A 27,802-nucleotide genomic window follows, 5' to 3' on the forward strand; every position below is an offset into this window, starting at 1 on the left:
TAAAAAATAATCAGAAGTAATATTTTAGGTGTAGTAACATTCAATAAAATGTCTTATAACCATTAAAATTAGATTTTTGGAAGTTATTTAATGACATTATATAGTCAGTATAAAGAGGGGTTAGGGCAGAATTTTCAAGTTTGGGGAGTAGCAATTTTGCCTCCTGGAGGACGTTTGGTAACATCTGGAGATATTTCTGGCTGCCACTAGTAGGGAGGGGGCCAGAGAGAGAGAAGATGCTACTGGCATCTAGTGGGCAGAGCCGGGGATGCTGCTAAGCTACTAAAGGTCCTTTAGTCCTACAGGGCAGACCGCACAGCAGAGAAGTATCTGGCCAGTAGTGCTGAGGCTGAGAAACCTTGGAATAGAATGAATCTGTCAAGCACATGGATTTTGGATCCAGGTGACCTGGGTTTGAATTCTAGCACTGCTACTCGTCAGCTGCATGATCTTGGGCAATTTACATCATGTCTCTTTTATCTTCTTGGAATGGTATTGTTAATAATAGTACATACTTTATAGGGCGAGTGGAAGCAGTAAATGCAATAGAATATGTAAGACACTTGGCTAATGCCTGGCAAAGAATAATTATTCAATAAATATTAGCTGTCATCATCATGTTTATTCTAGATATTTTTGCCATTAATTCTGGTAGTGGAGCTGGTAGGCAGCTGGATTTGTTAACTTGGCTATCTTCTGCCTTCCTCTGTGATTTCACAAACATCCCCAGTCTTAGGGCTGGGAGAAGACACTCTGATGGAAATTGACAATTCATGGTAATTACTGCATTGGTGCCTATTCAGTCATGCTAATGAGCTGCTGACAGGTGATGAGTATTACCCTTTAACAATGAGTCACCTCCCTAGAGTTTTATGACAGTCACTGATACAAAACAGAATTTTGAGTCAGTATTTAAATGAGTAACGTGTTTCATGAAGATGTAGAAGAAAAAAAGTAACAGATCTTGAGTCACAGTGTTTATGTCTCATTTAGAAGACCAGAAATGAAGCCATGTCCCTCGTAATCGTCGTTAGTCATGACATATATTCTTAATCATGCATATCCTAATCCATTTTTCATCACACCACCACACACATAAATGTCTCATCTTATAATAAATATTTTGTATTACAAAAGGTATCAGGCTTGTTGAATATTTGCCAACAAAAGGATTTTTTGGCTGAGAAGGCATCCAGACAAAGAAGAATGAGAGGTCAGTAGTACTTTAAGACAAAATTGAATTCTCCAACCGGTTCCTAAAAAAAATCAAGCTATTTCAGGGAACCTATAGTATTTTGTCATAGCGAGTAGGCATTTTCAACAAAGCCCCTAGTTGGGGCTCATTAAAGAAAGTCTCCATGCTCATTTTTGCTATTGTCTTTTTACAAGCCACTTGCTTTAGTCAATAGCTGTAAAGTCTTAATACTCTCAGAGTAACCAGGAAAAAGGGGACAATAAAGCTATAATGGGGCTATCTGGAAACTTGGCACTATGCATAGGAGGAGAAAGAACAAAAACTGTCCTGTGTCACGTGCCCAGAGACTTTGTGTGTGTGTGTGTGTGTGTGTGTGATCTGGACTGGAAAGGTTTGAACCTTCTCAGAATGTGACTACAGGGGGGAGGCATCCTATTTGCAAAAAGAAATGCTGCATTAGCTCTCAGTTTTGCTGGCTCACGTGGCTTAGGCAGCTTGGGCAGATGATGGTGGAGAGAGAAAGAGAGAAAACAAGAGGAAGAAGCATTGAAGCACACTAGCCTGTTGCCTTACCTGTGGAACCTGACACCTCAAGTTCAAATGACAGCTCTGCCATTTGTGCTCATGATGTTGGTTATTTTACTCTCTGTGTTTCAACTTCTTCACTATATAACATGGTGAATTATTATGAGAATTAAATGAGTGAATACTGGTAAATGTCTAAGGAAAGTGCCTGATACATAACAAAAGCTTATTATTAATTATTATTACCATTATTAATTGTATGAGCATAAAGGGTGGTGGAGACTTCAAGGTGAATGCCCTAGGTCTATTGAATCTATGTTATATACCAAAGTAGATTTTTCTGCTATTCCTTCACTCTCTTTTCTTTCCATGAGCAGTACCTCCTTAACCAAAACTAGGACTTATTAATCAGAATGCACTCCATTTTTTTTCCAGAGTTACTGATGATGACTCTCAGAACATCAAAAATCTACAGCTATTTAGAAATGGAAGCATTGGCTCAAACTAAGGGCTAGGATATCATATTGATGCTACCTGTTAATATCCTAGAATGGATTGCTCATTGAGCATACAGTATTAGCAAAAATTATTACTATAGCCATACTTTGAGTGACTGGTGATTACTAAGCATCCTAGTAGATTCTTTTGAAGCTTCATAATAATAATCATACAAAATGGTTGTTAATGTTTCTCATTTTACAGATGAAGAAAATGGATTCAGGCAGTGCCTTTGAGGATTCACTCAAGGAAGAAAAAGGCAACAGTGGTCTGGGATAGGGCTTTCAGAAGCAGGATATGCACTGCCTTTACTGCTCTAAATGGCCACTTTGCCCCAGACCATCTCATCCACAGGTCTTATTAAATTTGTCTGAATTCTACTCAGGATTCCTAAGGAAACTGAAAAGTTGTACATAGGCAGACAACAGTGATATCTTAGCACAAGCAATTTTATTTGTTTGGCATTCGTTCATTCACTCCTTCATTAATTCATATTTTACCTTATTCCAGAAAAGATCTTATAGGGCAAGCACAATTACCATTTAATTTGCCATGAAATTGCGAGACCCTGAAGGAATGGAAAATTAGTAAGGAGCCTGTGGCTTTGTTGGGTGGGAGGAAATACCCGAAAGTGAGCCAAAGGGGATAAAGCTGAAAAGAAGAGAGCCACCATACCCACACTTGACTCATTTCGTGTTTGCCCTGGGGCTGGTCATGATTGTGAAAAGGGCACACTGACATTCTGTGGGGAACACAAAGAGAACCTGGCATGAACTAACTGTAAGCATCTTAAAAGTAGGGCCAAATAGGCAAGTGAAATGACCTCCCTTGTTCCATGCAGATGTAGTTCAGAGGTTGAATAATGTTTGGCAGTACTGATGGCAGAGAAGCCCCTAAAGTGCCAGGTGGGGATGGGGATGGCTACAGAGGTCTCAGGAACCATTTTTCTCAGAGCTAGAAACTAGGACAAAACTTCTGCCCCAACTTAGAGTGTGTGGAATTGACTTCGGCAGTTCTGTGAAGGCTCTCACGGTGCTTTAAATATACTAGACATTCAAAATTCCTGCTTTATAATTTTCACCTAAATTGGATTTCTATTAGTGGAAGGGATTTGCTTTTTAAATCTTTCTTTAATATTATAATATTGTGAGAACCATGAAAAAAAAAACCAGAGGGATAGCAGTCAATAAATGTGGGTTTGATCTCAGAATTTTGACTTAATTTAACCTTAGTTGACTGTAGGCCTTTGGGTAAATCATCTTCCTCTGTAATTTTCATTTTGGGGAATTACTCAAAATCGACACTAGGTGGAGCAAGCATCACACTTCTTACTAATTTAACAAACGTCAAATTTAATCAGGTTTTCTAAGGTTTCCAATTTGTTTTGTTTCATTTTGTTTTACCAATTCTGCTACTTGTATTGGTCAGGATTGTTGCAAAAACAAAATAAAACAACGGCAGCAAACAAAACCCACAGTATTTTAAACACGATTTTTTCTGAGAGACAGTTTAGAATGGAAATTATTATAAAAAATGTACTAGTCTCTGGCTGAGTGTTTAGGACAGCCTATGCTCTTAGATACCAAAAGAGGGTGCTCTAATACATTTTAAAAATGCACTTCTTAGGAATACAAAAGCCACAACTTTTTCTTCCATGCAACAAAAAATTCTTTCTTTCTGTATAAGAGGGTTGACTGGATTTCTTTCTTTCTTTTTTTAAATTTAAGCTAGCTATGCACAAATGCTTTATCCATTAAAATAAACAGTCCTCAATTCTCTACAATCTTTGATTAAAAATTGACCTTTGATTTTTTTTTTCAAGTTAAAAGCGCTGTTTTCAGGTGTGACTTTGAGGCTTTGAAGAGTCCCTGGCAGTAAATGGTATGTGAACGTGTGGTTTATTCTTGATTTAATTCAAAATATCTTCTATCGCTTAACAGTTTCCCCCTCCACTTAGGAGAAAGGTGGGTCTCAGGAAAACCAAATGAGTGTTAATCAAGTGATTATTCCTGGTCTTCCAAGGACAGGAAGGGATATAGGGGAAACTTTCCCCCACAAATCCCACCGTAAGTCGTGTGGGAAAGTTGGTGCACAAAGGAGATGCTGGCTAAATAGTCTTGGCAAGGAACCTGCTGGGGTAAGAGGCCCTGAGCACAGCCTCTTGATATCCCTGGAGTGCTTTCACTGGACACGAAGTTCCCCATTCAGTGATGGGCCACCTGTGAGTGAAGAGGGAGGGGGAGGGACCGATAATGCTTAATATGCAAGAACAGCCAACACTTTCTATGCATGAAAAGACTGTGGCCAGTGTTTTATGTGTATTTACGTCTAACCATAGCCTTTCCATGAAAAATTGGGCCTGAAAGAGTCATTGCCCAAGGTCACACTAGTGTAAGGTTTCAAACAGGCCTCCCCAAGATATGCCACTTTAACATGCAAGTTATTTTGAGCTAAAGGCCATGGAGACCCTTTGGGTTCAAGAGGAACTACTGCCGCTCCCTTAGCTCCCTTAAATGATTTAAATTGGGGATTTTTCTAAGCAAAAGAGTTATTACGAGAGATAAATTTTATCTAAGTGGCCCCATCTATATGGCAGGGCAAACTTATCATCCAACACCTGCTCTTCTTCTTATCATTCTGTGAATGACTGTCCTGTCCTTGGAAGGCCCAGGCCTCTATCCCATTCCCTAGCTCGGATGGCACATAAACCTCATTTTACCCACCTGTCTCTGACTCTCTCATGCATGTCGGGTTCTGTACTTATGAAATTTAATTTGATTTTCTGCTGTTAATGTCTCATGTCAGTTGAATTCTTAGACCAACTGGAAGAACCTAGAAGGGCAGAGGAGGTTTTCTTCTTCTCTGACACTAGTAAATGGCAAAGCCAAGTTTGAAACCAAAACAGGTTGAATCTAGAATCTGTGATTTTAACCACTAAACTATATCATCTCCCCAAATGAGAACAAACGCTTATACAGCGATCACTCACAGTGCCAGACACTGTTACCCATATTAACTCTTTTAATTCTCACAATCCCTTGATATAGGTATTATTGTCCCTGCTTTATAGTTGAGGAAACAGGCACAGATCAGTTAAAAGGCTAAAATGATGATGGAATTTGAGGGTGTGCTCAAAGACAGGACTTTAAAACAGTCAATCAGCATACTTAGCAGGTGCAGAAGTCAGCTCTGAGCCCCTTCCCCCTTCTCCTTTTCCTTGGAGTTCTCTTACTTCCATCCATGCGGCCCACTCCAGGCTGCCCCCCACCCCTAGCCTGTCGCACTGTCTCATTTTGGTGGCTTTGATTTAAGCATGGGGATGAGTTTCTTCTCTTCATGCCTCCTGTCACTCCTTGTATTTAAAAAAAGAATGACACTGAATATAGAGGACAAGAAACACTAGCTTCCTCTGCACGGAGCGTAGCTGTCCCTGAGCCCGCCTGCTTCCCAGGGCCAGCCTACCCTCCAAGGATGCTATCTCCCTACCAGGCTCCCCTTCTGCCCCCACAGCCAAGGTGGCCTTGGGTCTCCTCCTCTGTTGTTTATCCCCTCTACTGGTAATTAAAGGAATGGTCCCATTCTTCTAGTGAGAACGCCTGCTTCTCGACAGCAATGAATGTTTAAGTGTTTGGCCAGGAGATAATGTGAGGAGGAGCGTGAGGGGGGTGAATTGCTCCATCAGATGCATAGACCCAGGGAAATAACCTCCTAGAGACTTTACCTATTAGCAAAAATTGTGCCCACGAGTGACAGAAAATCCGAAAGAGGAGGAAAGAGGGGTTCTTTTCCATTCACAGATTTTTGTTTTTCAAATACAAGCGTTCTTTAACTTTTTGGAACTTTAGTTTTCTTATATGCAAAATAAAGTTATTGAAAAGTCTTTTAAATAGTTCTAATTCTGATAGTCTCTGAGTTTTGGACTCATTATAAGTGACATTTTCAGAGAATAAAACTGATTATCAGCAGTAATAGCATATATACTTTTAACTTACAAATTCATGTTTTGTTTTTAATTTTTTTCTGTGCTGCTTATTTCAGTTTTCTGGCTGAGAAGAGACAGACTATCCATTGTGTGTGCAGTCTTCACACCTGTATACTCAACAAATGATGGATAATATAAATTCTCAGTAATAATTGAAGGAATGATCAGAATTTCTATAGCAAGTAATGCTACATAAAACTTTCACTTAATTTAATTCAGTTGAGTGCCTTCCAAAGACATGGAAGATATGGAAATAGGCATCTCTGCATTGACCATGTCCTAATACGTTATATGTCACTCTCACTAAGGAGCCGCCCCATCCGAGTGGCCAGCGACCATAAGCACAGTCCTCTCCCTTTACTGAGATTTTCACTCTTCTGAGTCATCTCCCTATTCCTCCTCATTCCACTTGACCCCTATTCTTAGATGTCTCTGGGCCTACCACTTTGGAGGTCTTTTGGCAACAATGGTCAAAAGCGAGAGGACAGGAAACCATCAGTGGCTGCTGTTCCGGGTGCTGCTGTTGAGTATCTACCGCCTCCCTGAATGGAGAGCATGTTTCAGACGTGACCAAAGGCTGAGAGGAGGCAGAAATGCACAGGGCTTATTTGGAGAGAAATGGGCTGGTGTGGTTGGCATTGAGGTACACAAAGAAGCAGTGGGAGATATGACAAGTAAGATGAGAAATGAGATTCAGAGTAGATTCTAGAGACTTGTGAAAGGCAGGGAAAGGCACCTGTACCTTATCCTGTAGGCAACAGGAACCAATGCAATGAAAACTATCAAACTCCTTTATCTTCTTAAGTAATATAAATAAAAATATCTTACACTTTATGCTCAGTCAATAAATGGGAAATGGGTGGCAACTAACGCAAACTGGATGACTCTGTCCAAACAACTCCACGTCAGAGAACAAATTTGGATGCTGCAAGAAACCTCAGTTCGTACAAATGCCGGCTCAGCCTTCACACATCCCCTCTGGGTACAGGAGATGCATTTCTTGCATATCTAATTTACCTTAGCTAGTAATCTGCTAACAAAAGCAATCTCTCCTCTTTGCCCTTTCTCTTGGCTTCGGGTGTGAAGAAATTTCATTTCGAATGCCCCCAGTCTTCAGAGAAAGCAGGCAGATGTGGGAATTAGAGTCTGAACCCCTGTTGTCTCTGTCACTAAGTCTTCTGCATTTTAATAAGCTGGGAACACAACCCTGCTCTGGTAGCATAAGGGAGCAGAGATTCCAAATCCAGGAGAGGCCTATGTGGATTTTCTAAAAAGAAACAAAACAGTAACCAGATGGTAGTTAACAAGCCAACCTTAAAGGCAAGTATTTGTTTTGAACTCTTTCCTAAGGGAGAGAAAGTTAGCTAATTAATGGAAGAAAAGAGAATAAGAGAGAAAAGCAAGAGGAGAAGAAGCAATATTAAACATAATAAAGAGAAACATGAGGAGGAATGGATATTGGAAAACAAGGAGAACAAATTAGTTCTAGAAAAATAGAAAATTAGAAAAAATATATTACTACAGATTTTTCACCAAATGGTTGCCTAGGAAACTTAAGTAGGAATGGTTCGCTCTCTGCTGAATAATTATTGGACACACGGAATTTAGAGTCTGTTGGCTCTACCAGGATCAACTGGAAAACAAACACATTTCAGGCATATTAGTTATGAGCACCATATTTTCTATATTATGCTTTTCTGCGAACAGAAATGGTTGATTTCAACAATTTTGGAAGGTAATAGGAGAGCAACAATGAGATTGAAACACAGGCCTGGTGAGATTTTTGAGAAGCCAGGTTAGTCTAGGATGCCACTTTAGTACGTGTAAAGTTGAGTAACAAACCGTGGAAAAAGTAAATTGGGAAGCAGCTCAGAGCCCAATTGGCCATGTGAGGTCTTCTTTACAGTTTGCCAAGTATACTGCTGAAAAATATTTTTCCAGATAAAGAGCTTGGTACACTTAAGGTCATGCAGTGTAGAGACAAAAAAAAAAAAAAATTCACATTACAAAGCAGTGTTTAATTTTCCATTAACATCCAGCTCCTATGACCACTGTCATAAAGAATAAAAACATTAAGCAATGCTTTACTGCTCCTATTCGAATTTGTCTTTCCTATAATTTACTCCGTTTTCCAGAAAATATTAATGTTACATTGTTGTATATAAACCCATTTCTACAAAGCTGTCCTCTTGTATTTTAGGGGCTGAATTCTCGGCTTTGTGTGTGTGGGGGTGGGGATGTGTGTGTGTGTTTGGAGTAGTGTTGGGGGGGCAGGGGGCAACAAGAGTGAGGGGGATTGTCTTCCATGATGGTTCACACAGTCCCCTTTTGCTAAACAAAAGTAAGACTTAAGAGTGTAAAAATTGTTGCTGTTGTTTGGAAACACACCTGGCTTGTGTCACCCTATTTTTCCTTTATGTGAATATAAGGGAAACTTCCAAATCATATTCTATCTTGTGTGATAGAATGAATTCTAAATCATAAATATTTATGCTTATAGACAGCAAATTGGAAAAGCTTAGCATAAAGCAAAAATGTTATCTTTTGCTTTTGGCAAATGTTTGAATTTCCTCCTTGGAATTCATTTTGTCAATTATTTATTCCTCCTTACTTTCGTCTAGCATAGAAAAAAAGTAAATCTAAGAAGTTCACAGCAGAACTGGAAGCAAAGCAAATGTAATACTCAGTCTTTGGCCACCTATCTGGATCAAGGTCAAGATTTTTTCCAAAATAGGGCTAAGGGAGAGAAAGCCAAGGAAATCATGGTGGCTTTTTTGCTTTAATTGTATTTATTTATTTTCCTGGATCTAAATAGAAAACAGAAAATGAGAAAAAAAAAGTCAGATATATATTATATATCTCTGCATATTTTATGTCACTTAAACATAGCTTATGTATGTATATTTTTTTTAGGTCTTTTTATGTTTTAGTTGAGCAAGATAGCCACACATTTTAATTGTAAGTAAATCTTACAAAAGAGTAAAAAAAATCCTAATTAAATAATGATTGTAATAAAACAATTTGGGAGGTTCTGGTCAAATTTGGTATTATAATGTTAGTATAGTATATACTTTGCCTCCCTCCCGGGTTATACTCAGAGATTAGTAATTAGCTGAGTGTGTGACTTTGATTCTCCTCATATAGTACGTGAAGGAATTGGTCTAGAGGCTCTTCTAAAAAAATTCTATTCTGAAAAATTATGTAGGTCTTATTATTTAAGAAATAATTCATTATATAAAACAAAAGAAAGATAAAAATTAGGGAAATATTTATGATTACTTACACAATATAAAAGAAACAATAAGAGCATTTTTCAAGTTAAAAAATAAATGAGCAACGATACCAGAAAATAGTTCACAAAGGAGGAAAAACTAATGTCTGAAAAAATAAAATAATGTGAATAAACTACATATTTTTTGATTATTGAATTAGCCCAGTTAAAGCAATATGGTGTGTTGGTTAAAAGCACAAGCTCTGAGGCAGACAAACCTGACTGGAATAGCTGCTGTATCTCTTAAGATGGTAAACCTCAGGCAAGTCTCTGTTTTTCCATTGTAAATTGAAAATAACACTAGCACCTACCTCATAAAGAGATTAATGTTGGTTTAAATGATATGACTGTAATGTGTTTAGCACAGAGCCTAGTATATATTGTTTAATCTTAATAAATTATTGTTTCATGATGGTGGAATTGTTAAGGCACAGATATTTTAATAAGCAATTGGATAATTTATTGATGAAATATCAAGTGGTCCTTAACATGCTCCAAATAGCTTTTCTTTTTTTTTAATATTTATTTATTTATTTATTGGCTGCATTCGGTCTTCATTACTGTGTGCAGGCTTTCTCTAGTTGTGGCAAGTGGGGGCTACTCTTCATTGCGGTGTGAGGGCTTCTCAGTGTGGTGGCTTCTCTTGTTGCAGAGCACGGGCCCCAGTCTCACAGGCTTCAGCAGTTGCAGCACGTGGGCTCAGTAGCTGTGGCTCGCTCTAGAGTGCAGGCTCAGTAACTGTGGCACACGAGCTTAGTTGCTCTGTGGCATGTGGAATCTTCCCAGAGCAGGGCTCGAACCAATGTCCCCTGCATTGGCAGGCAGATTCTTAACCACTGCGCCACCTAGGAAGTCCACAAAACATTTATTTAAACTAAGAACATACTTTTTCTATAAAATGAGTTAAGCACAATAAAACAAAACTACCATGTTAATAATAAATAAATTTATATTATTTCTAGCTACATATTTCATCATATCTTACAGAATTTTTAGAATATATTAAAAATAAAAGACATTCATTAAATAAGATTTACCAAGCCTAAGATCAATATAAGTTTTTAATATTTGGTAAGAATGACAGCATACTTTTAAAAACTGGCTATGATTATGCTCTCATATATAACACCTTTTTCCTATGGTCATCCTTACTGCCTTTAAAGCAGTGAAAAGATTTAAATCGTAACTTCTAATACACTGTCAAAAAACATTTTAATGTAATCAAATTAGTATTTTTCGGTGGCTCTTCAGTAATGAACTAATTCAGTTTTATTGTTGGGGTTACATCATTGTTTAGGATTTTATTTTATTTTTTAAAGCAAATATCCAATGATCCCTATTTTATTGAATGCTTTTATAAAGAATAGAGGTGAATGTTAAATTTTTTTTGGCATCTGTGGAGATGACCATGATTTTTTTTCCTCCCTAGATCAATTAATAAAATAAATTATACTAATAGATTCACTAATACTAAACCATACTTAAAGTCCAGGAGAATATTCCTATATCAATGTGATGTATTGCTCTTTTAATTATTAGGATTTTAAAACAATGATTCGTTATTCTAAATTTGCTCTTTGTAGTCAAGCACATTTCAAAATAAAGAGAAAAAGCTGTATTTAATCTGTATTTTGATATTTCTTATATATGTGCTAATGCTCACAGAGATTGGTAAATTAACATGGATTTTCCCAAGTATTCCATTTTTTCTTTTACTTTTCATAAAGATTTTTGCCTCAATTTTTTCATTGTTATTTTTAAAAATATCTATCTCTCAAAATAAGATAATTGGAATACTGCAACTTGTCCCTCTAGTTCAGGATTTTGAGTTCTCTGGAAAGTATGAAGCAATAAGAAGGTGCTGGCAACAGAGATATGGGTTCTGAAATGGTGACTTTTAGGAATTCCCTGGTGGTCTGGTGGTTAGGCTCTATACTTCCAATGCAGGGTGCACAGGTTTGATCCCTGGTTGGAGAACTAATATCCTACAAGCCGTGTGGCAATGCCAAAAAAAGAAAAAGGTGAAATGGTGACACTCTTCTTCGTGTCATGCAATGTCATTCACACTGTGTACTTTCACTAGTTTCAAACCTCTAATGAACTCTTAATGTCTGTTATTTGAGGACACTACACCAATTAACATTTGCTTCACAGTTCACTTACTACTAACTAGTTGAGAGAGGGTCTGTAATGCACATGGTTTATGGTGGTACAATTTGCACCACCCATATCACCACTGAGGACAGAGCACTCGCTTCTGCTCCCTCTTCCTCCACCTTGGCATGCCTCAAAGGTATCTAGACCCATCTGTTATAGGAATCCATAGTTAATCATCTTAATTGTGTTTTTACAGATTAACTTAAAGTATTCAACAGTGTTCTTTGATTGCAAGATGCAGACACTCAACCTGAATTTAAGCAAAAATAATTTATTGACTCGTGTAACTGTAAGTCCAGGAGTGTAACCGACACTGTAAAAAATGGGGTCCAGAGCCTTCAACAATTCTAATGGGCTCTGACTACACTTTTTAGACCTCGGTGTGTGTTTAGTTTATTCAAGGATGTGGCCAGGAGCTCAAGCGAGTCAACAGGGCTCCGACTCTCTCCTTTGGCTTTGCTTACCTCTTCCTGACTTTGATTTTTCACACTAGGACCAGACGTATGACTGACAAGATGGCCACCAATGACCCAGACTCTTGACTCCTAGCTTAAACATCCCACAGGGGAAAGAGATTCTTGTTACATAACAGTTCCAGGCAATAATTTCTGGAATATTTAGGTCAGTCTGACCTGAGACATGTTCCAGTACTGAACCTTTTAGCTATAGAAAGAAGGTGCTTGGATTGGCCACAACTGACAGTTGTTCTCTCCACCGCAGCAAGGACCAGAGGGTCAGCCCCATCTGAACTCTGTGGAATTCAACTGAAGAAGAATTTGATACCTACAACTGTCAGAAGAGCAAATCAACAAAAAGAGGCAAACACCTTATTTTCCTAAATTTTAGAAATATTTTATGATACTGCACATATTTATTAAAGAACATACAGCCATGATGATCACAATGCAAACTAAATGATTGTTAATATTCTCTCTACATCTGTGTATATGTGAACGTTTCCATATTAGTTAGGGAAAAGAAGTGCATCTCTGTTTCTGGGGATCTGGTGCTCCTAGATGGAGTAGCATGACTTATAACCCTAATATTAGCTCTCATGGAGTAGCATGATTTGTAACCTTAAATATTAGCTCTCATGACTAACACCATATAGCTTCTATGTGTATCTTTTCCTTTAGCCTATAATCTTGAAATTAAAGGCAACTATGCTTAACTGCCATAAATGATTGTAGGCTGTTTTCTTGTTACTGTCAAATAACGGTATGAGTGCAGGGAAGATTTAAGCAGGAAAATCATTTAGCTAAGATAAAAGACAAAATTAACTTGTCACATTCTTTCTCACAGGCAATAGGAATGCAGTAGATTCCTGCATTTTAATTTTCCACAATACCACACATTCTGGTTCTTGCATCTTTTCATGTTGCAATTTGTGTTTCCAGTATTAATCGTAAACTATGACATTCACAGCAACTGCCCATGGTGACAGAGGAACACTTTAGAGTATTAAGCAATTTGTATTACTTTTAGATGTCATGTAAATTGTGATACCATTCAACTAGATGAAAATCTTATGCTAGAATTATGAGTAGTTTTAAATTTACTAATATATATAATTAGAATTATGTAAATTTTAAAAATTAAATAAAATGTTTAGAATTCATTAATTTTAATGTTTAATATTCATTAATTTTAAATTTGTATTTGCTTTATAATTTTAATAGATAATACTGGATGTTTCAGAAGAAAAACGCTTTGAAAACACAGAAGAAACTTTTAATTTTTTTCTGCATTAATTATAATTTACTTTTTTTTTTTTTTTGCTTTTGGTATGCTTATAATCCAGTGGAGTTCTATGAGATTAGGGTGTTAGGATTACTGGAATCTATAGAAATATGCTGGTATCTTTTAAAAACTTTTTTTAAATTTTATTAAAGTATAGTTGATTTATAATGTGTTAATTTCTGCTGTACAGCAAAGCAATTCAGTTAGACATATATATTGTTTTTCATATTCTTTTCCGTTATGGTTTATCACAGGCTATTGAATATAGTTCCCTGTGGTATACAGTAGGACCTTGTTGTTTATCTAATTTTAATTTACTTTAACAAAACTATATTCAAACTTTGTACACTTTGAATATAAGTATATACTGTCTTTCAATCCTCTAGAATAATTGCTGCCAATAGAACACAAAATAAGTGAAAAATCTTGGTTATTATGATACAATTATTTTGCTTAAATGAATATAAGAAAATATATTTTTGAATAATTGTATAATTTATAAATTATGCTCTTCATTATTAGTCCTCCATCCAATTGATAGTTCATTAACAGTGCAATTAGACGTGTAATAATAACAATTCTTTTGTCTTCAATGTTTTGCTAATTTTCATCCTTATGAAATCACATAGTTACACGTCTTTAGATTATGAAGGTATATTTGTCAAGGCAGGGAGACAGGATATATATGTAACAGCATCAGGGTCTCCAGTTTTACTCGTACTCTGGATCCAGTAGCCTTAAAGGCAGGACGAACAGAGTAGACAAAAAACTTGGTCTAAACCTGGATGTCATGAAAGAATTTAAGGTGTTGATAAGAGCAGCACTGGAATGATTTACTATTGTAGAAGGCCCATGAAAAGAGAAAAATGAAGTCAGGAGGTAGCTGATAAATGGGAAAATAAGGAAAAGTTGAAAGACTAAGTTTATGCTGTGGAGCTTTTCCTGTTCTTCTGGATTGCTTAAGTTACTTTGAGTTTTTCTGTGTTTTTGTGCTAAATGTGCTGTTACTTTGATTCTCAATTATCTGTTATACATAGTATCTCATAATTAAAAATTCACATTACACATCTTTTTAGTGAGTTTAAGTCTTTGTGAAAATTCAGCTATAACAAATTTATACACACATAAATGTACATGAATATATGTATATTTAACTTTTTTCTTTGATCACTCTAGTCTAGAAGAGATCATAAAACTGATGTCAATAAGTTCTACTTAATCTAAATTAATTCAGGATTTTTATTCTTAACCTCTGTGTGTCTGTTTCCTCATTTGTAAAATAGGTTTTATAGCAATGCCTACATCATAGAGTTGTTGTGAGAATTAAATGTGTTAATATATGTAAACTACAAAGAATAGTGCTTGGTCTGTAGAAATCCCTATATGTTTGCAACTATTATTATTACCTCTGCCTTCATCCTTGCTGTAAGTCCTAAGTGGTGATGGGTCAAATGGAAGCACAGGAGCTGGGCACCCATCTTGTCCTTGACTTTCATCATCTATGCCTGGTTGCCAGCATCCTTGCTGAGAAGTAACATTCTTTTAAAGTTTCTACTCAGGTTACTACCACATCCTGTCTACAAGGCCTTTCTGGTTTCACTTCACACTTAGCTATTTTCACACCTCTTTTCAGCACATTTAGCTCAGGAAAATTCCTTGTTAGACGTGTTAGATGATGCACAGGGCCACCATTATTTAATGCTCAGCTGTGCTGCTGGATAAGAAGAGAATTCAATTCCTCAGACTCCATCTGGGAACCAAGGCACTGACTCTTTGTTTGTCTCTCAGATCCTTCCAAATGTGTAGTAGAGGATTTCTGTCCCGTATTCCATCTCAGAACTCAGCCTGGGAAAGGAAGCTGGTAGAAAACACTGGGCCTTAGCAGGGACTCACTAGGTCCCAAGTTCTCTGGCTTCTTGCTCATCTTCCTTCTTTCTATTCTCCCGTCCTTTTCCCCCAGCCCAGGTAATCTTTACTTCCTGTGGACCTTCTGAGATCTGAGCTGGGAGACTGGCTCTTATTTCATTAGGCTTTCCTCCAGATCTATTGTTGATGTCCATGGGGCCCCAAACCCAAATGTTTTGACTGAAAAATCCACTGTCCCTCCCCAGCTTTCCACCCCCATACCCTCTTCCTGCTTTTCTCTGTGGGCACAGCTCCTCCTTGGAAACTTAGCTGACTAGCAAAGTAATTTACTATTAATAATATGATCACCAGAAAGCTAAGGGACAAAAAGAAAGAATCAGTGATTTATATTTCAAAATATTATTTTGTTCTAATAAGTCTTTGTGTTCTGGAAAGAAAACTGGCTTCTCCTGGGGTTATGTTTGTCCCTGAGACAAACATAACCAGTTTGAGAACCAGTTTTCTATACAAAATCTATTTCACAAGAAGAACTTCTTCATCACGCAATGTAGCCTGTGCTTCTCTGGGTAACATTTTCTCCCCTCTCTCCAGGGTTAAGCCTAAGTAGTGGGTTTCATACGCAACACGCTTCACTAGCATTGCCAATCATTTTAAAGAGGTTTTCCTCCTTCAAGTGCCGGCCTAAACTTCTCCCAGCCCTACTTGCCCTTCTCTGGGAACACTGGCCATAATGCAGGTTGAAGCTGTTCTTCAAGAATAAGCACTGGTGGAAGTTCTTGTGTAAGAGGTGAATAGTTGGCTTTGCGTACAGACAGGGTGCTTTGTGCACTTTACCTAAGCTTCTGACATCTTTGAAAGGGTGCACTATTAATAATTATGTCAGGGCAATAGGTATGAACCGGAATAGGCTCTCTCTTATCCAACAAACCAAAATTCATGGCACTTAGAGTTTCAGACAACAAGCAAAGCTCTAGCCATGTCCACTCCTTCCACCTGGTGATGGCCTAGTGTTTTGCCATCAACTGTCCAGTTCAAGAAAATGTTGGCTGTGTTTGGGCTGCATAGGGTCAGGGGCCCCTCTCTGATTTGTTGAGTCCACCTAAGCCTGCATGGTGTCTGTTGTTTTCGCTATAGTTTCTTTTTAAGAGTCTCAGCTAAGAATAAAATGCTGTTTTCATAAAGGCAAAGAAAGCAAAAAATGTTTATTCCAGACTTAAAGCTTAACAGCTGTCTGAAGCAATTGTCTCTCGGGGACTCAGTGGTTCTCTCCGGCTTTATCATGGAGTTCAAACCCCTCTCCCATAGTCCAATCTGCCGCCTGGCACATACCCCAGGCTCTGCACGGTAACTGGAGCTCTGTCTTGCTGTGCTTTTGTAGACAGCTTAGAAAAGAAATTCAGAGCCTAAGGAATGGGCTCTAAATAAAACTTTCACGCCTTCCTAGATGTTCTCCAGGGATTCAGAGAATTGAATCTCTGTGGCAATTTTAAAGGCTCTGTTGACCCTTGTCTTGTTCCTTATATTGGTTCCCCTGCATCCACCTAGAAAATGCAAAGCTTTCAGTAGTTTGCTCACACTCAGTCTTATCTCTGTCCAACAGTTTATCTGAAATTGGTATTGACTTTGGTATTGACTCTGTCTCATCCCCACATGCCAATTCTCTCCCATCTGTCACCTCAAGATGATCTGGTTCTGTAGTGCATGTATTTCTTAGAGACAGGCTTCTGCATACAGCAGGTAGCACTTTAGCCCACAAGACTCAGTTATATAAGAAATGTAATTTTCTTCTTCTAAATTCAAATTTGGTTTCAAATAGGAGTTCCACAAAGTGGTTTCTATCTAATCTCTGTCAATTCTGGATAATCTCAATTCATTTAAACTTTGTTTTCAGCTGATGAATGTGTTGTATTTCACAGAAGAAAATCAGGCAGGTGTTTCCTCATTTCTCGCATCGAATCCACCAGTTTTCCTGCTTCAGTGCCCATGTGCTTGCCACACCCCCTGTTTCAATGGGAGAAACATCCCTACTCCTAAGGCAACTCCTTATACTGCCCGGCAGTTCTCAGAACTTTCCACCCTCTCAAGGATTTCTCTCCTGAAATTATACCCTTTTTCTTACTTTCCATGAGAACTTCAAGTAATTCAAAAGGTCAGACTTTTTCAATCAAAAGTGTTATCTTCCAAAACTTTCTCCTTCCCTGTTCTTCAGTGGTGACAATAGGTGACTTGAAGTCTGGTTTGAAAGAGTAATGGGATAAAAGAGCATTTCCAGGGTGAAAAACACAATAGTCAAACAGTACAAAATATATTATCCTACTGCACTTTGTTGTATGTCACTTTGTACAAAGTTTTACAATGTCAAATATTGACTTTGCCCATAGCAGGCTCTAAGGCAGACTATAGTGCGCTCTGTGCCTCTGCTGAGACCACCACTGCTCCCCGCCACTCCCACTTTTTACTACCACAGATGGTCAATGATACCTTCTCTGTGAAGGCTGTAAAGAGGGCTGACGTGGACTGTCCCCAGGAGAAGAACTTTAGGAACAGCCTTACCGTCCCTGTTGTCCAATCCTCTCTGGTCATCAGAATCTGCCTGCCAATGAAGGGGACGTAGATTCGATCCCTATTCCAGGAAGATCCCACATACTGCAGAGCAACAAAGCCCTTGCGCCACAACTACTGAGCCTGCGTCCTAGAGCCTGTGAGCTACAGCTACTGAGCCCAAATGCTGCAACTACTGAAGCCTGCACGCCTAGAGTCCATGCTCTGCAGCAGCAAGAGAAGCCCGCACACCACAACGAAGAGTAGCTCCTGCTCACCACAACTAGAGAAAGCCCACGTGCAGCAACGAAGACCCAACTCAGTCAATAAATAAATAAATTAATTAATTTAAAAAAAACAGACTCAAGAGGAAAAAAATTAAATTAAAAAGAAAGATCAATTATATGCTTTTGGTGGCCCCAAAATGTATATCTTAACTGTAAATCTCTCCTCTGAGCTCTAGACTGCCATATGCAAAAGTCTATTTGCTATCTGCCTTGCATACATAATAGACATCTTAAGCTTATCATTTCTAAATGAGAAATGCTGATTTACCCCTTCTAAACTAGTTTTCCCTAGGTTTTTTTAAATGCGCTAAATGAAACTACAATTCAGAGTTGATTAGAAGCCCACACTCACCACAACTAGAGAAAGCCTATGTGCAGCAACGAAGACCCATTGCAGCCAAAAATAAATAAATAAAATAAAATAAATTAATTAAAAAAAAATTCAATGAGTCGCTCCAGCCAAAATCATATAATCTTTCTCAAAGCCGCCTTTTCTCTCACGTGGGGCGGGAAACCTCAGCATCAGATGTGCTGGGGGTTGAGATGACTGAGGACTAGATATTGTCCAAAGAAGATGACTGAGGACTAGATATTGTGATGCTGCCATGACAAACACTTCCTTCCTGTCCCCTGGCCCCTTGCCCTTTCATCTCATCCTCTGTCTTTAGATCTTAGATGAAACTTCATGGAGAAGAGAGAGGGAATCCTTGAATTGATTTAGGAAAAACCTAAAATGTCTCAATAATTGCAAATTTTACTAAGTTTGCAAAAAAGTGACCATATAAAGTTTTTTGCTTTTAGGTAAAAATGGGAACTGTAGTTAGTAATCAAGTTCAAATACAGAAGAACAAAGATATACATTATTATATAAAGGTCAGGGCTGCAAGTCATACCTCCTGTCCTCGAGGTTTCTCTCCTCCTTTTGTGGCTTGTGGACCTTCTTTCCTGACAGGCTGCTCAAGGAGGCTATAGGAATCCCAATGGGTCAGAGGATGATCTATTAAGGAGCCAGAAGAAAATATTAATGGTTTCATTCATATTTAACTTGATATAAAATTAGATCTAAATTAACCTTTACTAAGATATATATATGTATCTGGATTGGCATTTGTCCTTCACTTGGGCACAGATCAGTCACTTGCCATGCAGTGTGTCCCGAGGAAAGCGTGCATGACAGTCGGTGAGTCCCTCATTTTCCATCCCATTTCAGTTTACTGTGATTTACTGTATTGTATGTGGACCCAATTAAGCGAATTCATAAATAATGTTATCTAGTTTTATTTAAACTAAGCATTATGAAATGAGGCAAAAAGATTGGAAAAATGTCTAAAAAACCAAGGATTTAAAACAATGCTAATAATGTACAACCTAATGACAAAAAATGAGTGCTAATTGTGTTCCACTCCTAGTGCCAGTTCTTGTCAGCTGCATTCTACGGCATAAACAGTTTTAACAAAAATAAAGTTGGCTAAGAAAGTTCACAATCAAAAGAAGAACACTTGAAATGTGAATTTATGTCCATATTACTGAAAATAATAACCCTAAGTGTATATTTGGCCTCAAAATAGTAGTTAACAATAATATGAAGCCATCTACAATTAGCAAAATAATATATAGAAATATTTATTTTGTCTTCGTCTCATTCTCTTCAATTTATATTTTATATGTTATGCATACTATGTTAATATGGAAATTATATGTATATAAGTTATGAATAAGTAAATACACAAATATGTGGTAGACAAACATATTTTATTGATGGGATGCAAAATAAAAAATATTTAGAGAACTCTGGTGGCCGAGGAGCTTAATCTCAACTGGGGAGCGAAGAGCCGCTGGCGGCCGCGGATCTCACAGCCGCTCGGGGTTTTTAGAACTTCAACTATAAAAATAGGCAGGATTTTCCTTGATCATATCGGTGGTACCCGTCTGTTTTCCTGTGCAAACTGTGATACGATCCGCTCAGAACTCATCTCTGCTCGAATCACTGCAGCCACTGACAGAGCATTTCTTTTTAACAAGGTAGTTAACCTGCAGTGCAGTGAAGTTCAAGACCGGGACATGCTCACTGGCCGCCACGTGGTTCGAGATGTGAGCTGCAGAAATTGCAATAGCAAACTGGGGTGGATCCATGAGTTTGCCACTGAAGACAGCCAGCGTTATAAGGAAGGCCGTGTGATCCTGGAACGTGCTCTAGTTCGAGAAAGTGAGGGCTTTGAGGAGCATGTACCATCTGATAACTCTCGAAGAAAAAAAGATAAATCCATCTTTTCACTGAGAACAAAAATCTGCTTACCTACACTGTCACCTTAGCATCAGAGTCGGATTCATGAACTGTGGAACAAGAGGTTGTGAGAATCTATGATGGAACCTTTCCTTCCTTCCTTCCTTCCTTCCTTCCTTCCTTCCTTCCTTCCTTCCTTCCTTCCTTCCTTTCTCTTTCTTTCTCTTTCTTTCTTTCTTTCTTTCTTTCTTTCTTTCTTTCTTTCTTTCTTTCTTTCTTTCTTTCTTTCTTTCTTTCTTTCTTTCTCTCTCTCTCTCTCTCTCTCTCTTTCTTTCTTTCTTTTTCTTTCTTTCTCTCTCTCTCTTTCTTTCTTTCTTTCCTTCTTTCCTTCTTTCTTTCTTTCTTTCCATCCAACAGCAGTGTGTAGAGAGAATATTATGCAGATACTGTAAATTTTTTTTCCCCTATGTTTACATCTTGAGGCAGAATAGTCTACCTGCAGCTACATGGTGGGCTATGTGAGGAAAAAAATCTGGGCTATTAGAGTGAAAAAGTGTTTTATGTAAATTCTGAAAGGAAAATATGTCAAGAGTATGGTTTTTAAATTTATTTGGGCTTCATTTTAAACCTTTTTTTTAAAAACCAAGTTATTTCACTTGATTTGCTAGCTTCAGAAAAGAGATCCCAATTTGTGACCAGAGCTAAAGTTTCAGTGTTAGTATGGCTTGTGCTGGCCATTGTGCCATATTCTTATTAGAGGTGAACCGTAGTATCAGAGCCCGTTCTTCCTTGTGGGTCTTGACCCAAAGATGTCACCATTCCTAGTTATTTGTCACCACATAATTGGTGTTGATTGGAATCTTTTCCTGATATGGGGCGGAGCTGCTTGGTTGTCTTTTCCATGTAACTTAAGCATAGTAATATAAATAAAGTAATCATTGGAATTAAAAAAATATTTAGAGATCATTACTCATTAGAGCAGCAATTAGCAGGGCTACTTCTAAATCTTATAGCAGAAATAGTAGATCTACACAGTACTTTAAGAAGTTTCTTAAAGAAACAAATTCCTTTGGGACTAACATTTTTTTCTCTTCTTGGGTTTTTCTTTTGTAAAGTTATAAAGCACGCCCACTAGTGTCACAAACTCAGAATGAGTCCCACGCCCTCCCATTCATTAATTTATTCAAATATGCTTATTAAGTAACTCCTATGTGTAAAGTGAGACCAGGACAGAGCCCAGAGGTTCCTCCTAAGAGTTTCCAAATCAAGTAACAAGAGTTCTTGGCAACAATTCTGAATTGTATTTTGCTGCCCTCTTTCCCCATAGGGTGTGCGCCAGCTATGCAAATCAGTTACAGAAAGACATTTGTCTTTGCTCAAGCTAAAAATCTAGACATGTAAATTAATTCTAGTTAATTTCTGGGTTAAAAACTGACTTGCAATAAAGTGCTATTTTCTCTTTCTTCTTCTCCTCTTTTTATTTTTCTTCTTTTGATGTGTTAATGTTGTGACTTGTCAGAAGCACCTGCTGTTAATCAGGGTTAATCAGAGGATACAGAATCTGACAATAGCGAAATATCTATTGAGTATTTACTGGGACATTATTCTAAGCATTTAATTTGTATTAACTCATTTAATCCTCACAACGACCATTTAACTATGACAGTGAGCATTTTAGAGAAGAACTGAGGCACAGAAAAGTTAATTTAGTTGATTTTCTATGTGGTAAGGAGTTGAGGCAGTACTTAGCCCCTGGAAGTCTGGCCAGAGAGCATATCTCCGGAATCACTATGCTGTAATACAAGTCTAGTCTACTTATGGTTCATGTGGTAAATGCCATTTGTTTCTTTTCTTTTTTAACTTTATTAAGACCTAATTTAGCTGCAACAAGTGTCCATTTGAAGTGTACTGTTGGATAGTTTTGACAAATGTACACACCCAAGTATCCAACAAATTAATATTTTTATTACTCTAAAACATTCACTTATGCCTCTTTGCCAGAAGTAGTAGTTGAGTAATTGACCTTTTCATGGTTATAAAATGTCCCTTTTTATTCCTAGCAAGTTTCCTGGTCCTGGGCTACTTTGTCTGGTAATAACACAACCACTCAGCTTTCTTATGATTAACACCTGTATGATATTTTTTCTATCATTTTATTTTGAACATATGTGACTTTACATTTAAAATAAAATTTCTTGGAGACAGCATATAGTTGGGACGTCAAAAAAATGTTTGTCATCTTGCTCTTTGTTTTCTACTTGTCCAATCGCATCTGATCTTTGTTGCTTTTTTCTCTGTTCCTTTTGGAATAATTGAATTTTTTTAACACTTCATTTTTATGGCCACTTCTGGCTCATTAACTATAACTCTTTTCATTTCATGTCTGACAATAAAAATATGGCTAAGGAGTAATATATGTTAATTAAATTGATCAATTAAATGGCTAGTTTTTTATCAGCAGTTTATTTTTAAAAATAGTAAATATTTTAATTTGTTATAACATCGTGTTGAACTTATTTTATTTAAAGTCACTTTGTTGTTATAGTATATATTGTTATATTATACATAATAAAGCTACAAAAGGCAAGAAATGAGAAAATGGAGGTATTTGAAAGATAAATATGTAAGTGTGGCTTCTGCAGTGTATTGCTTGTTTCAAAATTGATGTGAATAATTAAAATGAGTCTTTGCTGAGCATTTTATTTGATGTTGCCTAGAGCTATTTTGTTAGCCATAAATACTTGAAAGGAAACAGTGAATTGCACATATATCACTATAACTTAAAATGAAAGATTTTTGCCAATAATTAGTACACAGTTCCTCATTAAGTAAGTAATCAAAATTTTAATAAAACATGTTGAAGAGAATTTTGTGAGATTTCTAGGTTAAATTTAGCTTTATTTACTTGAGAAACTCAAACATAAGTATTTAATTCTTTCTCTTTTCCCCAATTACATCTTCCTAAAAAAGGTTACTTTTTTTTTTTTAACCTCAAAATTTTACATGAGTAGAATTGCTTTGTTTGCCCTGAATTAGAATCCTGAGTGCATCTGGGTAATTGCTAAATACTGAATGCATCTGGATGAGTGCATGAGGTATGAAGTATGAGGCTCCTACAAGGTGACTGTTAACATAAATAGGCCAGAGTTCTCTTAACTTCTTTGACAGAGTTTCCATGAGGTTAAATTTGAAAATGGACCAGCACAATGTCGAAGTATGAAAGAATACCAGGACATTAGAGAAAGAAGCCTAATTGGTGATCCAAAATAATATCATTTCCAGACAACAATACAAATGCTAAAGTGTTTAGATAATTTATCTAAGGCTAAATATATAGATAGATAGGGAAGAAACCCTGTGTTTTGAACCTAGACAGTAGTCAAAACAAGAAAATCTTCTTTTAATAGGCTTTTAATATAGGGCAGCCAAAGATTATTATATTAATTTATCTAAATGCTGGATTTGCATAGATTTAAGATTAAAAGTGATAATCCCTGGGTTATGGAGTTTTGCTTCAGTTTGTTTTTAATTATTTTTGCAGCCAAAGCCTATCTTGTAGACAGTAAATGGATTGGGAACACAAATTTATATATGGAAGATAAACACATTGCTGAAAGAAGTATCACGCTTTTGAATAAATGGAGCTAAAAACCTTATGGTTTCCAAATAGAAAGACTGCATGTAATAGTGATTCAATCCTTTCTGAAAAATTTATAAATTTTGACTCAATTCTGACCTGTTGAAATTTTGAAAAGATGTTTAAAAAGATAGAATGACTATTCTCTCCTAAAGGATCCCCAAGATCTTGAACTGAAGCATTACTTCAATATTTTATGACTCATCTCCTCTTTGATAAAAACTGCATGTTTTCCCTTGATTTTTAAGTCAAAACAATGACAAGTTTGAACATGGTTCTTAAACTGAACACATCCTCTCTTTCCACACTCAGGATCCTCTCCCTCAGGGAAGAAATGTGTGTGTGTGTGTGTGTGTTTCCTATGAGTTGACAGTCATTGCAGGGATGGTTCAAGATCCACAAATCAATCAACGTGATACACCACATTAACAAATTGAAGAATAAAAATCATATGATTATCTCAATAGATACAGAAAAAGCTTTCAACAAAATCCACCACCCATTTATGATAAAAAAACCCTCAACAAAGTCAGCACAGAGGGACATACCTCAACTTCATCAAGGCCATATATTACAAACCCATAGCCAACAACATACTCAAGGATGAAAAGCTGAAAGCATTTCCTTTAAGATCAGAAACAAGACAAAGGTGCCCACTCTCACCACTTTTATTTAAAATAGAATTGAAAGTCTGAGCCACAGAAATCAAACAAGAAAAAAAAATTTAAAACAAATAAAAATTGGAAAAGAAGTAAAACTGTCATTCTTTGCAGGTGACAACTATATATAGAAAATCTGAAAGATGCTACCAAAAACTATTAGAACTAATAAATGAATTCAGTAAAGTTTCAGGGTACAAAATTAATCTACATTAATGTGTTCATTTCTATATACTAACAATGAACTATCAGAAGGAGAAATTTAAAAAACAATCCCATTTACAACTGTATCAAAAAGAATAAAATACATAGAAATAAATCTAAATAAAGAGGTAAAAGACTTGTACTCTGAAAACTATAAAACACTGATGAAAGAAATTGAAGACTATACAAATAAATGGAAAAATATACCAATAATTAATATTGCTAAAATGACTATACTACCCAAGACAATTGACAGATTCAAAGCAATCCCTACCAAAATACCAAAGGCATATTTCACAGAACTAAAATAAACAATTCTAAAATTTGTATGGAAACACACACAAAAAACAAATAGCCAAAATGATCTTGCGAAAGAAGAATAAAGCTGGGGGTATCATGCTCACTGATTTTAAACTATACTAAAAAGCTACAGGAATCAAAATAATATGGTACTGGCACAAAAACAGACACATTAATGGAACAGAAGAGAGAGCCCAGTAATAAACTCACACTTATAAGGTTAATTAATCTACAACAAAGAAGGCAAGACTATACAAGACTGCAGGAAAGACAGCCTCTTCAATAAATGATATTGGGGAAATTGGATAGACACATGCAGAAGAATCAAACTGGACTTTCTCACACCAAATACAAAAATAAACTGAAAATGGATTAAAGACAAATATAGGGGTTTCCTAGGTGGCTCAGTGGTTGAGAATCCGCCTGCCAATGCAGGGGACATGGGTTCTATCCCCGCTCCAAGAAGATCCCACATGCCACGGAGCAACTAAGCCCATGCGCCACAATGATTAAGCCTGCGCTTTAGAGCCCGTGAGCCACAACTATTGAGCCCATGTGCTGCAACTACTGAAGCCCATGGCAATGAGGAGCCCGCGCACCACAATGAAGAGTAGCCCCCACTCACCGCAACTAAAAGAAAGCCCGTGCACAGCAAAAAAACAAAGACCCAACACAGCCAATAAAATAAATAAATAAATTAATTAATTAAAAAAAAAGACAAATATAAGACCTGAAACCATAAAACTCCTAGAAGAAAACATTGGCAGTATGCTCTTTGACAACAGTCTCAGCAATAGCTTTTTGGATCTGTCTCCTCAGGCAAGAGAAATGAAAGCAAAACTAAACAAATAGGACTACATCAAATTAAAAAGCTTTTGCACAGCAAAGGAAACTATCAACAAAACAAAGAGGCTGCCTATTGAATAAGAGAAGATATTTGCAAATGATATAGCTGATAACATCCAAAATATACAAACAATTCATACAACTCAACATAAAAATTTTTTTTTTAAATGGGCAGAAGACTTAGACATTTCCCCCAAAAAAGACATACAAATGGCCAACAGACACATGAAAAGATGCTTGGTATCACTGATTATCAAGGAAATGCAAACCAAAACCACAATAAGCTACCAGCTCACCCTGTCATAACCACTATCATCAAACCCCCCCCACCCCAAAAACAAAAACACATAACAAGTGTTGGTGAGGATGTGGAATAAAGGGAACCCTCATGCACTGTAGGTGAAATTGTAAATTGGTGCAGCCACTAGAGAAAACAATATGAGATTCCTCAAAAAGTTGAAAATAGAATGGCCATACAATCCAGCAATTTCTCTTATGGCTATTTACCTGAAAAAATGAAAATAGTAATTCAAAAAGATATATACACTCCAGAAGTGAGTCAGAAAGAGAAAAACAAATATCGCATATTAACACATATATGTGGAATATAGAAAAGTGGTACAAATCAACCGGTTTGCAGGGCAGAAATGGAGACACAGATGTGGAGAACAAACATGTAGACAACAAGTGGGGAAAGCGGGGGCGTGGGAGGAGGGGAGGAATGAATTGGGAGATTGGGATTGCCATATATACATTACCAATAAGAAAAAGAATATCAAATTGTACACTTTAAATATATGCAGTTTATTGTATGTCAATTGTATCTCAATAAAAGTTCTCGAAAAAAAAATACACTCCAATGTTTATTGCAGCATTATTTACAACAGCCAAGATATTGAAGTAACCTTAGTGTGCACTGATAAATAAATGTATAAAGCTGTGATAGATAAATGTATAAAACTAAGGTTTATTGATAGATAAATGTATAAATTTAGGAATCCAAAAAACAAACAAGCAGACAAAATGACCTGAAAACAGATTCATAGGGTAGTGGGAGGGGAGAAATAGGTGAAGGGGATTAAGAGGTACAAACCTCCATTTATAAAATAAATGTGCCATGAGGATGTAATACACAGAATAAGGAATACGGTCAATGATACTGTAGTAACTTTGTATGGGGATGAAAATAAGTTTTTGTAGATTTATTGTGGCGATCATTTCATAATTTATGCAAGTGCCAAATCACTATATAGTACACCTGAAACTAACATAATATTATACATCAACTATATTTCAACAATAAAAACAGAAAGGTTTGTTTGCCATTGTTCAGAAACTGGACTTTGATCCTGAGGAGCTGGAAACACAATTTGACAGCAAACTTTGATTTTGTCTCAGGAGCAGACACAAGTCAACTAGGCTGTCATGACTGATATATGCAATCAGAATTTACTGATTTGCAAGAGAAATATAATTGTAGAGTAAAGCGGGTTCTCAAGTCCATTGCCTAATATATTCTCTTCCTGCAGACAAGTAGCACATGAAAATGGTATAATGAAAATGACTGCTGATTGATTTTCAAAGAGAAAATCTGTTCTACATTTACAATATGATGAAAAAAAAATGGAGCCACCACTTTTTTCAAAAAACTCTGTAACATTGCTCTATATTTATTTGGTATCTCCATGCTACAATGAAAAGACTATGGTCAGCCACTCTTCTTATAACGTTATTTGCATCTTTCCCTCCGATTGAATATTTGTTGGATTTTTCCTTATTTTTATATATACTTATTTGAATTATACTTGATTCAAAAATGTTACTAGAATTAGAGAGCTTGTGTTCTATTTTCATTAACTACATCAGATGA

The 27,802-nt window shown here is 36.8% G+C and overlaps 1 protein-coding gene across 1 annotated transcript; it reads left to right on the plus strand.

Moving 5' to 3' along the window:
• The first annotated feature begins 6,666 nt into the window (after positions 1–6,666).
• LOC130854875 (protein yippee-like 5) lies at positions 6,667–20,375 on the plus strand. Its single transcript, XM_057737750.1, has 2 exons — positions 6,667–6,843; positions 19,848–20,375. Exons 1-2 carry the CDS (start codon positions 6,667–6,669, stop codon positions 20,373–20,375), a joined length of 705 nt encoding a protein of 234 aa, XP_057593733.1.
• Positions 20,376–27,802: the final 7,427 nt, after the last annotated feature.

Source organism: Hippopotamus amphibius, chromosome 6 (assembly GCF_030028045.1).
Source record: "Hippopotamus amphibius kiboko isolate mHipAmp2 chromosome 6, mHipAmp2.hap2, whole genome shotgun sequence".
NCBI lineage: Eukaryota > Metazoa > Chordata > Mammalia > Artiodactyla > Hippopotamidae > Hippopotamus > Hippopotamus amphibius.

Coding starts and splice junctions, on each gene's coding strand:
- LOC130854875 (XM_057737750.1), top strand. CDS start 6,667: ATGGTCAAAAGCGAGAGGACAGGAAACCATCAGTGGCTGCTGTTCCGG. Junction 6,844..19,847: donor CTGGTGTGGTTGGCATTGAG/GTACACAAAGAA, acceptor AAAAATATTTAG/AGAACTCTGGTGGCCGAGGA.